This window comes from Crotalus tigris, unplaced genomic scaffold, assembly GCF_016545835.1.
Source record: "Crotalus tigris isolate CLP2741 ecotype Arizona unplaced genomic scaffold, ASM1654583v1 scf7180000019024.823168, whole genome shotgun sequence".
Taxonomy (NCBI): Eukaryota; Metazoa; Chordata; class Lepidosauria; order Squamata; family Viperidae; genus Crotalus; species Crotalus tigris.
Genome location: NW_024097334.1, coordinates 463,728 through 476,357, shown reverse-complemented (window position 1 = coordinate 476,357; position 12,630 = coordinate 463,728). Strand labels below are relative to the sequence as shown.

The 12,630-nt window shown below is 36.9% G+C and overlaps 1 protein-coding gene across 1 annotated transcript in view; it reads left to right on the top strand.

Annotated features, from left to right (window-relative positions):
- The window catches only part of LAMC1 (laminin subunit gamma 1), a 164,444-nt gene that overhangs the window by 116,273 nt on the left and 35,541 nt on the right, over positions 1-12,630 (top strand). The window contains exons 6-11 of the mRNA XM_039358561.1: positions 2,405-2,522; positions 2,705-2,803; positions 3,668-3,804; positions 8,590-8,712; positions 8,822-9,011; positions 11,051-11,163. Of these exons, the coding sequence (XP_039214495.1) occupies positions 2,405-2,522; positions 2,705-2,803; positions 3,668-3,804; positions 8,590-8,712; positions 8,822-9,011; positions 11,051-11,163 (780 nt within the window). The remainder of the gene's footprint in view (positions 1-2,404; positions 2,523-2,704; positions 2,804-3,667; positions 3,805-8,589; positions 8,713-8,821; positions 9,012-11,050; positions 11,164-12,630) is intronic.

The window sequence follows — 12,630 nt, the reverse complement described above, 5'->3', positions numbered from 1 at the left end:
AATAAGCATACTCTCAGTCAAGACGTTATCCAATTTTTTAAAAAAATAATTTAAAAATCATTTACTGTATCAAGCTGAGATCTCCAAATACAGGCTGATGCAAATTGTTTTGTTTTTGTTTCAAGTAATAAAAACGCAGCATCAGTGTAGAGTGGTATATCATGTTTTATTATGCATTCAAGAATAATTTACAAACCTCAGTAAAACCCTTTAATAAATTTCATGGCACACAGGCAATCAATGTGTATTTAATCTGTGGGTTGATTTAAGATAATATTTTTATCTGAGTAATTATTTCTAAATAATTATATAGAAAGAAGAATGTTGATTGTATATGCTAAAGGCTTCAGTAAGCCAAATAATAATTCCCTTTTGTTTAAACTCGGGGGGGGGAGGTTGGTTCTGTTTGAAAAAAAAATCCCTAAAAACGAATTAAAGAGATCTTTAAAAATCAGGAGTTAGTTTCTTTTTGCCCAACTTAACACTCTCAAAAAATGTTGGGATAGCAGTTTCCATAATTTCAATACAACAATAATTTCAGCTATGTTGATTAGGAATCCTAGTGATCTAAGAATGTCAAAGAAGAGGACTCTTATGTATCTGAATTTTTTTTCTTATGATTGTAATGAAAATAAAATAATAAAAATTAATAATAATAAAAAAAGATGAGGACTCTAAAGTATTGATATTTCTTGTACTTGAAAAACAAAATAAACAGTTGAATGCATTCCACTTGGATATATTTGCATTGTAAATTAGCTTAAAGAGTTGAGATAATTGACTTTGACTTAAGTATTGAAGTTAATAATAGGAAACAACAGAACTCACACTATTTTAGATATGAGGAAAGAAATAGTTCCTCCATTTCATTCAGTTGTCTAGAAATCCTACCTGTTGACTACTGAATCAATTTCAGAAACTGACATCTTTTAGAGAGAGTATCTCTCTTTCTAAAAGATTTGACTATGGCTCAGATGTAATGAAATGAATTCCAAATAGGAGACTCACAGCTGACATCTCTCCAGTTTATCAATCAACTCTGAATGAAAACCACAAGTAGAAATGCAGAAATGCAAAATAAAATCACCAAGAGTTGCTTCATCTATTTCATGGGCATCAAACTCACTGCATCATGTGACGTGTTGCAATGAATGGCAACTTATTTTGCATTGCCGGAGCTGGGGTGAACGTGGCCTCTGTATGATGCAACCAGCATGTGGGCCGGCAGTTTGACACCTCTGATCTATTTGGTCAGGAAAAGGTATCTTTGCCACTAACTAAACCATTGGAACTTGTCATGACACACAGAATTCTTGAACGTAGTTATTAGATTCTTTGTCCTGAATCAAGTCACCAGTGAGACCTGAATGAATATAAAACCCGAACCGAGTGTTTAAAAATTTGTTTGTTCTCTTCCAAACCAACAGAAGCCCTAATTGATTTTTAAAATCAGATTTCCTTCTGTTTTTTTTAAAATCAGATTCCACTGAGAATTATTTTTTTGCAACTTAATCTATGTACATTTGGACTTTACTTCCTTGTGACATTTCTTTTGTGCATTGAATTACAAGTCCAAAAGTGGTATATTTTACAATTTGCAGCCTCTTGCTAAGTGAGAAAGGGGAGATTTGTGTCTCTTATTCAGTGTCATATTCCTGCCGCTGGATCCCAAATTATCTTACAAACTTCCTCAAATACATACTCCACAGTCGGGCAAATGATTGGGTGCAATACCATTGAAGTCCAACTCTTTTTCACCTTATTATGTAGTTGTCATGAAATGATAACAGTAAAATGGAGATTAATCCCAAGTAATGGGTCATTGTGGGGAAATGAAGAGTAAGAAGGGAAGTAAGAGAGCAGCGTAATTAGAGAAGAGGTGTAATAAAAATTGCCTCACAGTAGCAACTGATTTTGTCATTCAACAAGTTTGCAATCCAGTTGCTACCTCACTCTGTGAATCAGTTTATGTATTTCATTTGAATTTGTATTTCAGATTATTTGCATAATTTATAAATTATTCTTAAATGGTGCTGTTCTCTAAAATGCACTACATTAACCAAATTCTTTCTAGATTATACTGGAGATAACTACTACATATTACTAGTGGTAATGCGAGGGTTTGTGGAAATTGAGGAAATTACTCAACATTACTATATTGTTACAAAATTATTTTAAAAAGTACAATTATCAGAAATTCACCCTTCCTTACTTCCCTCCATCCCTCACTTTTTTCCAGGTAAAATTGTTTTTGAAATGAATTTATTATTTAAAAATAAATAAAAATAACTGTGGCTGGAAAAGCTTTTCTTTTCTAAATTTTGCAAAAGGAATTATTAAGAGAAAACTAAAAATGGATTTTTGTGGGAAAGGACTTCTAAGTGTACTTGTTTTGTTTTCACAGGCTCCCTCAGCACACAGTGTGACAATTATGGACGCTGCAGTTGCAAACTTGGTGTAATGGGTGACAAGTGTGATAGATGTCAGCCTGGCTTCCATTCTCTTACAGAGGCTGGATGCAGGTAAAAGTGACCTGATCCTATAAGTAAAGGTGAAGATGGAGAGATTTGTGGCTAGATCCTCTTCTATTAGAGGATCAAACAATCCATGTTAGAACATTTGCACATCTCTGGTTCCAGTCTCTTGAAATGTGGTTTCTTCGTTCTTCCCAGTGTTCCAACTAGACTTCTTTCTTCTTGTTCAGACGCTGTTCCTGCAATCCAGCTGGCAGCACAGATGAGTGCAATGTAGAAACAGGGCGTTGCACTTGTAAGGACCACGTGGAAGGGTTCAACTGTGAAAGGTAAAACAACGTCAGTGTGTGGAATCAAGTGTTGAACTGACTGTGTTCTTGTATCCTCCCTGCAAGCAATTCAGAGCAACCTACATGAAGATTATTCAGATGCTTTTGTTCGAAAATCCTGAGGTTGATCAAGCTAAGTGCTAACTGGATAGATCTACCTGGATACATCGAAAATCAAGATCCTCATCAACCCTTGTTCCATATTGTGGAGGAGGAAAATTTTGAATTGGGATTATTTTGGCTATTTGGAAATTTACTATTATTGGGGAAGTGGCTGTTGGCAGATATGCCATCTTCCAGCCCGCCTGCCTAGATTTTTGCTATCCAACTTGCAGAAGTGTAGCCCATTCAGAATTATGTTTCCTCTGTTTTTGAAAAAAAAAAAGACTTTTGTAGCAGTAGGATTTGCTATAGAAAGTACTGGCATTACCACAATATGATAATACTGTTGTAGAAAACATAAAGTGGATTCAGTTGATTTTGACAGATTCAGGTCATTAAGCATCCCTGTACTTGAGCATATCTGTAGAAATGCCTTCCTTCAGTGCATAGATACAGTCAACACAAAGATATGCCCATTGTAGGTAAATCTCTATAATCCAAGCTTCTTTTGTTTAGTGATCAGAGTGTCAGTGTAAATTCTGCCTTCTTTTATTTTTATCTCACAACATTTTCTCAGGGTGTTGTTGGCTCTGATTTTAAATGAAGGGAAATGCTATAATATTTTAGCGTGAAATTCGGTCACTGGTGTGCATAATGTATTATAGATATGGCTTTTAGCCCAGCTTAAAGTCTTTCCTAAATATATGAATGCAAAAGCAGAAAAGACAGATTATGAATTTCAGTGTTTTCTTTTACTTTTAGATGTAAGCCTGGCTTTTTTAATCTGGATTCTGACAATCCTAGGGGATGTATTCCCTGTTTCTGTTTTGGACATTCCTCTGTTTGTACCAATGCCATTGGATACAGTATGTCCAAAATTACCTCCACCTTCCAAACAGGTAAATTTAAACTTCAGTTTTCCTTGGATCAGATTATCATGCCCTGTAAGCCATAATAAATACTTTGAACACATTCATCAGTTTATTTTTTTTTCAGCATAAGAATTGATGTGCATTCGAAATATAACATGATATAACATACTTTGTGTTCCAGTAATAAAAATCAAGATACACTTGAAATCAATAAAATAAAATAGAATAAATTAATAAAATAAAAAAGAGGTTAAATCAAATTAACTTGCCTATGCTAACTTTAAATAAAGTCAGTTTGTTAAGCAATTAGGAGAATGAAACATGTAATTATACCGTAACAAGCTATAATCTTTTAAGTAGGTGTTATGTAATCAATTGTATTGTACAACTTCTAACTTTCAGCTTCAGTTGCTTCATAGCTTGACTCAGAGTTGCCTGGTGTATGGCCGAGAACAGCTTTTTTTAAAAAAAATCTTTGCAATTCTGGAACTTTTTTAAATCAAATTATAATAGCAAGTTTTGTTGTTGTTTTTCAATTATTCAGTTGCTTCCAACTCTTAAATCATTCAATGGGTATTAGTTCATCAGGACTGTTAGCAATGCTTGTTTGAATTTTTTTAAGACTATGTTTATGTAACCATCTTCTTTTGCCATATTTTTCTAATTGTCTTTCATTTTTCCAAGCATTGGGATCTTATTCAGGGACTCTTGCTTTCACGTTATATTTCCAAACTATTTAAACTTAGCTTTATTATTCATTTTTTTAGTGAGCAGTCTAGTTTTACTTCCGCTAATATTGAGTGATTTGTTCTTTTTTCAATCCAAGGTATTCTCAAAATTTTCCTCCAGACCAATGCTCCAGTTCAGGAGCATCTGTTTTTCTTCATTCTGCCTTCATGCGGGTCCACCTTTCACAACCATGGTTACAGCTAGGGAAACTAGAGCCTTCACAATATTTACCCTTGTTGTCACTGTGATGTCTTTACACTTTAATCATATGATGTCTAATTCTGTCAAAACTTTTCTCTGAAAGCGCTTGTCTTTCCCATGAATTTCTGAGCCTATGAGTTCAGATCTGCTTATTACTTCAGCTTCTTTTCTGCCTATTTCCATTTGATTAGCATTGCCCATTAACATCATCTGAGGGCAGGTGTGTGTGTATTTTTGTTTAAAATTGAGCAACAGACTAGCTTTGTGTTTTCTTCTTTCCTCTTCAGCAAGAGTTTACTTGGATCCTCGTCACTTTCAGCTATTAAAAGGATATATAGATTTTTCTCCCAGCAATTTTAATTCTGTTGTCTGTTTCTCCTAATAAAATATTTCTCATATATTCTTTGTAGAAGTTAAACAAACAAGACTGACAATTGGCAACCTTGGCACATTCTTTTTATCAATGTGGAACTATTTAACCATTCCATATTTCATTCTAATGATTCCTTCTGGTCAAGTAACCAATTCTTCAATAGCAGATGAGGTGGCCTGCTATCCCCTGAATCATCCCTAATTTGTTGTGATTTGCATAGTCAACAGCCTTAATGTAATTAGTAAAGCATCAAATACATATTTTTAAAAACTTTTTTTATCCTATTCCTTGTCCTTCATATGTCACAATGTGATCTTGGCTGCCTCCGCTTCCATTAAACCAGCGGTTCTCAACCTGTGGGTCGCGACCCCATTTGGGGTCGAACGACCATTTCACGGGGGTCGCCAAACAACACGATCCGCCATTTTTTTCCTCAGCCGGCGCAGGGGGCGGTGTCGCGCATGCGCACCGCGCAGGGGGCGGTGCCGCGCATGCGCGTCACGGGGGGTGCCACGCATGCACGGCGTGCAGGGGTGCCGCACGGGGGTGCCACCGCGCATGCGCGCCATGCAGGGGCCACTGCCACGCATGCATGCTGCGCAGGGGGCGGCGCCGCACATGCGCGCTGCCTCCTTATGACCGGGGTTGCCGGTATAAAAAGATTGAGAACCACTGCATTAAACCCATCTTATCCATGTGGCCATTTTCATTTTATGAATTGTTGAAGTCTGGGTTGCAGCATTTTGAGCATGTGGGATAAGTGCAATTGTTGGGAACATTCTTTAGTTTTGCTCTTTTGTTTTTAGAATATAAATGTTATCTTTTCCAATCACATGGTCGCTTGTAGTATTTTTTCCATATCTGCTTATCAGCTAGCATAATTTTGCGAGATTTTAAACATTCTATTGGTATTTTGTCACCTCCTGAACATTTCTCCTGTGATTTCACTTTCCAGAATGTCAGTGTTCAAACCTTTGTATATAGCATCATTTGGGGGATCTTTTTACATTACATCTTCCGCTGTCTCATCTCACTTTGTATCTTTCATCTAATAGCAGTGTTCTTTTTATTTTGTAAGCAGTAGTATCCATAAAGAGAACCAATTTGATATAGAGGTTAAAGTATTGGACTAGAAACTGGAAGGCCAGCTTGAGTCCTGCCTTAGACCTTGATATAAATATTTCTTCAAGTAGTAGCGAGAAAATCAAATAACTTAAATTATTTTCAGAATTCCATTCTGTTCTTTTCAGAGAAAATTGATATACTGAATAGCAACTTGTGGAGAATGATTAGAGGGGAAGAAATGGCAGGTCTATGCTGACTGAAGAGAGACATTCTGGTGTAGTGGCTAAGATGTCAGGGTAGAAACCAGGAGATTGTGAGTTCTAGACCCACCTTAGGCACAAAGCCAGCTGAGTGGCATTAGACATTAGACTCTCTCTCAGTTGTATAAGGAGGCAATGGCAAACTATTTCTGAAATCCTGCCAAGAAAACTGCAAGGACTTTCCCAGACAGTCCCCAGGAGTAAGACTGACTTGAAGGCACACATGCATACAAAAGTATTCATGTAATACCAGATGTATTTCTTTATATTGTCCATTATAAGTACTGAATAGGGCAGTGGTGACGAATCTTTTAGAGACCGAGTGCCCAAACTGCAACCCAAAACCCACTTATGTATTGCAAAGTGCCAACATGACAATTTAATCTGTATACTGAGGTTTTAGTTTAGAAAAAACAACTCATACATTAACATCTTTTGTCTTAAAAGAAAAACACAATAACAAAGCTTTCAATGATACAAATAACTTTTTACTGAAAGGTAAAAGTTTGCATTTGGCATGCTTTTGAACAATTAATGTGATTTTTGCTGTTGTATGCATGCTGATAATTTGTCTAACCTTGGCTTATACTTTGTAAGTTTGAGAGCAGCACATGCAGCACTCAGGTCATCTGTTAGTCTGTTTCTGGTGTCGGATTTGATATAATTCAAAGCTGAGAACAGCGCATGAATTGTTTTGGCTAGGGAGGGGCTTGAGAAATGGCTTTTTCCTGCAAAAACATAGTCAAGGAGTGAGGTGCGTGTGCCCACAGAGAGAGCTCCGAGTGCCCCCTCTGACATGCATGCCATAGGTTCACCACCACTGGAATAGGGAAAAGTGTACAATCAGTTGATATCTTGATGAGTTCTCTTAAGAAACAAATTGTTGTTTTAGCCCTTACCCATCATACCATTAGGCATGCATTCTTCACTCCACTCAGCATTATATGCTGCTAAATTAGGCAAGTTTATTATAGAGTCAGCCGCCTTTAAAAATATTAAATAGTGCTCCTCTGAGACCATTGTGGCCTTGAGATTACAAACACTGACTCCCCTTAGCCTTACAATTGTTGCAACAGTTGTTGCATGTTTATGATGTGAACATTTGTTCAGGCTTTGTGATAACCATCAATTATGACAGAGGTTCTTAACTTTTTTTCAGCCCACAGAAGCTGTCAATTTAAAAATAGTCCTGGAACCTTTGATCAAGGAGCAAATTTCAGTTATTGAAAATAATGTTTATTTATTTAACTCTTTATTTAGCACTAGGTTTCCATGGAACACAGTTTGAAAAACTATGTATTAAGCCACGTACCTCTCTCTCACAATCCAGTCTGCACGACAGATAAACCCCAAATCGGATGTGTTTGTAATGTCAAGCTCTATTTTGATTTGTTGCTCCCAGATTAGCATAGGATTAGTTATTGGTTCGTGAGTTTTGCTATCTGGTAAAACTTTTAATTTTGGAGTGGGTTTATCTGCTGTAGGTAAGAAGCAAAGTAAGAGAAGATGAATTGCATGAAATAATATACTGAACACGTGTAACCAATAAGCATAAGCCAATAGTTCTGCTCATAACTTGCAAATTATGTGATTGGAAAAGAGTGGAAAAATGGAAATTGTAGCTACTTCATTGTACCTATATAAAATTGTGGTTGATCAAATTATCAATAATAGTCCATTGACTAGATACGTTGATATTTTCTTTTAATTGCTACTTTGTGAGCAGAGATAATCTCAACATTTGTGAAAGAGACAAAAGTACCAGATGGCTGAATTAGACCTGTTCTGCTCCAATTTACACTTAATAACCCAAGATTTTTATTTATTCATTCATTTATCAGGTTTAGAGACCACCCGTTTATCAGGTTTAGAAACCACCCACTCACCGAGCAATTCTGGGCAAGTCTTTAAATATGATAAATAAACTCTTGTGGATAAATAAAGTCTACTATCTATTCTTACCAGTTTAATAACACACGCACTGGCAATTTCTATAATCCCTGAAGCAGGATTTTTTTTCACTACATGGCTTGTGTAATAGACAGTTTTCAATCAGTGTTGAAATCTGTTTCCTTTTCATGATAGAATTCACAAAACAAGTGGATATTCAAGTTATTTCTTAAATGTATTAAGTAGAGCGAATTCAACTTTTAACATAAGATGGTTTCTTCTTGTGGCTCTCAGGAGAGGAAAACTGGCATGCAGAACAGAGAGATGGCTCTGAAATCTCCATCCGCTGGATACCTGAGACTCGAGACATATCCGTAATCTCAGATACACCTTTCCCCATCTACTTCATTGCACCAGGTACAAAGGAAGAATGATTATTTATACATAGACTATATAAGTATGTTTTCCAATAAACTTTCTACGTTTTACCTTTACTTGAACGTGGGTTTTGTTGCTTTTGTCTCAGGCAAATTCCTTGGAAATCAAATGCTAAGTTACGGGCAAAACCTGTCATTCTCTTTTCGGGTTGATAAGCGGGACACTCGCCTGTCTGCTGAGGACATAGTCCTTGAAGGTGCTGGACTAAGAGTATCTATACCTTTGATTGCTCAAGGCAACTCCTATCCCAGCGAGAACATTCTGAAATATTCATTCAGGTAAAAGTGTCTGTATTTTCTAATCTGGAAAATGTCAGGGCTGCCTAGAGGAAAAGATTCTGGTTAAAGCTCTTTATTTGCACAGCTTAAAATATGAGAACAAATTACTATAAATGAATTATTTCTTTATCTTAAATTGTCTAGGAATAGTGCAAAATGAATGATTTTGATAAGTCCTTGGGGAATTAGAAATTACTAAAATCTGTTATTTTGAAAAAAAAATACCAAATTGTAGTTCTTTAACTGCAGTTTTTAGAGATGCAACTCTTATCATCTTTTGCTCTGTGAGAGTAATAATGTGGCAGAGAACACTATATTGAAATATTTATTTTCTTCTATACTCGAGAGGACAACTGCTTTTATGATGGATTTAATGGTTATGTAAGATTTTATTTTTAAAACTACTTGGGGCAGAACATCCCTCCCCCCCCAATCAATTAATTATGTACAGCAGGGAGTGGAGAGTGCTACAACCCAGCCAAAATTAAGCACTCTGCACTCTCATTAACTTTAATAGAGGAGAAATAATATTTGCTATTGCTCTGCTGGTTTTAAAGCCATGCTGCTCTAAGCATTTAACTTTCACTGAGTTTTCAGCTGAACATTCTATTAAAATCTTAAGTCCAGCAATTCAGCATTTCTTTTTAAGTTGATTGAAGCTTCAAATCAGTACGGTTAGATGTGCAGGAGGGCCCTATGAGTGATATAGTTGAAAGCAGCAGTTGCAAATTGATAGTTAGGAAGCAGCCTTTATCTTGATTTTTCTCATTCTCCCTCCCTTCCCACACACCACACATTATATGTGCTTTTAGCTGATCTTCCATCTAGGCAGTTTATATGAAAAAACCAGCTTGGTTTCAACAGTAAACTCAAGCACCTTTCTCTAGCTAGTCTCTTTCCTGTGCATAATTTTCTGTCCTATCCTAGAATGACTTTAGATGAGCTTGCTGGAAAGCATGGTCCAGAAGGCAGGTTTTGCAGACTGAAAGCAAACCATTAAAACAGAAGTAGACAACTCCAGGCCCCAGACCTACGCCTGTCTGTCTGTTTTAGAGTTTCCTTCATACAGAATTTCTAAAAACTGAAGGCATGGTTTCCTGCCCCTTTGAGCAAAAATAATGTATGAGTAGTATAGTTTCAATTCCACCCATCTGCAACTAGAAAAAAATAATAATGCTGGCGCTACTTATGTCTGTGACATGACCTTATCTCCTTTGCACCCTTGTTATGATCCCCATTCTTTCTTTCCTCTCCCAAAAGGTTAAGAATGCTTGATCAGGCTTGCATTAAAGGTGTCTTAGCATCCTGGTCCTAGGGAATGAGTGAGGAGTAAGTAATACCTGATACATGCAGAAGTCTTGTTCAGACTCGAATGTACCTTCTGTCTGTTTCCTAACCAGCAGAGAGGGGAACTGTTTTTAGTTGATGGATTAAGAAGTGAAGCAAAATACCCCTGCCCTTACAAAGTATATATCCATAGCCTACAATAGATTTGTTTATGACCATGTTGTTGGGTAGATAATGGGTCCTCTGTTCTAGTGACTAACTACCGTGTTTCCCCAAAAATAAGACCCAACCAGAAAGCAAGCCCTAGCATGATTTTTCAGGACGCTCGTAATATAAGCCCCACCTCAAAAATAAGCCCCACTTAAGATTGTCAGCATTTAGTACCGTATTTCCCCGAATATTAGCCCTAACTGGAAAATAAGCCCTAATGCGTCTTTTGGAGCAAAATTAATATAAGCCACGGTCTTATTTTTGGGGAAACACGGTAGCAGTGGCTGTTTCCTATGTTTTAACTTGTGTCAATCTGAAGTGCAAATGCGGGAAGTGATTGGGAAATTGTAAATGTTTACTTGCCTGAGGATAGAGGAAGAAAAAGGCAAACTCATGTGGACTTTTTTTTTATTGAACCCTAGCAGAAGAGAGAGATGCTGATACCCAATAATATAGGGCAAATCTTATTTAAAAACAGACATGTCCACCACTCAAGTTAATTCTTTGGCATTTAAAACTGTTTCAATGTTACTTCCCTTTAGGCTCCATGAAGCAACAGATTACCCCTGGAGGCCTTCTCTCACTCCCTTTGAATTCCAAAAGTTGCTCCATAACTTAACAGCTATCAAGATTCGTGGAACTTACAGTGAGAGAAGTAAGTTGAGGATAATTGCTGAAATCAAACTGAATGAATGTCAAAAAATACCTTTCTTTGCAGTTGCACCTACTTTACAGAATTCTTGGAATGTTTGTAGTGTTTCTTGCAATGTTTTGTTGCATGACAAAACCATTTTGTTCAAACAAGTCTTTGCTTTAATCAGAAAGATGGATCTTGATTAGTTGGTTTTATGTTCCATGCCTGTTTCTTTTCTTTTTTAAAAAAAATATTGTAGTGTTAACTATTTTATTGCATAAATGGTGGCCCCACTCATTTTTGGTACAATTTTCAACACACAAAACCCAAAGGGGTCATTAGACTGAGAGAATGTGCATCCCTATCTTAGAGCATTCCTTGATTACAATCCTTCTAACCATTTCATATCTCCCCATTGAAGAGTTGGGGTATTAGAATTCTTCATTTTTTTCCTTACGATGCCATCCCACCTCATCCTTGCCACCTATGCCCAAAATACAAAACTTATCTGGGGCTTCTTAAATCAGGGTGATGAAGAGGTTGCCAGAAATATAGCACATGCACATATAGTTGCATTGAAGGACTCCACATACTAAGGAGGAAATGACTTCACTCAAGGGAGAACGGAGAGATTCTGATATGGTTTACATTCTTCTATTGTTAACATGTAGGCTCACCTAGGGTTGTGGCTGGAATTACCACTCCAGAGATAAACAATTTTACATCAACAGCCAGCACCATAGAAGTTGTGGTGTACGTGAGGCACAGCTGTTCTTCAAGCTGTTCTGAGGCAGCAGTTACAGGGCAAGCCCAGTTTTGAGGAGGAATCCAGTGCTGGTTGGGTTGAAAGCTAAGAGAGAAGGGGGAAGGAAATGCTCTTTTCTCTGGAATGCCTGGTTTTGCTGAACTTCCTCAAAGTGGAACATTAATTCAGCCCTGAAATACCAATCCATCTGTCAATCTGCAAAGGTGGGAGTTGTTCCAGGTTTTTTTCCCTGAGGATATATACAGAAGGAATGGTGTGTGTAAATAAGTTTCTTGCATTCCTTACCCACCCATGCTTTTACAGGGAGAATGTTTGGCTGGTTGCCACACCTGTGTGCCTCTCAGCCTTTACTGTACAAAGGCAAGACATCGGCCCACATTGGTATCTTGACATCATGGCTAGGCCCTGGTCTTAAAGTAATACTAACTCCTTGAACACCTTGCTTACAAATTAGGAACCGGATAAATAATTGGTTATGGGTTGGCAAAATATTGTAATCCTTGGTTTTATCGTGTGCTACCCAGAGTCACTTCAGGTGAGATGGGCAGCTTCTTACAAATAAAAGAAAATATGCCCTATGCCCTTAACTGTAATAACTCTCTTTCCTTTTTAATTATAATTATACTGTGAATTTTTTTAAAAAAATATAAGAATAGAATATTCCAAAATCTTTGATTTAAAACTATAGATTGGGGTGGATTGATAAGTCTTGACTGATTATG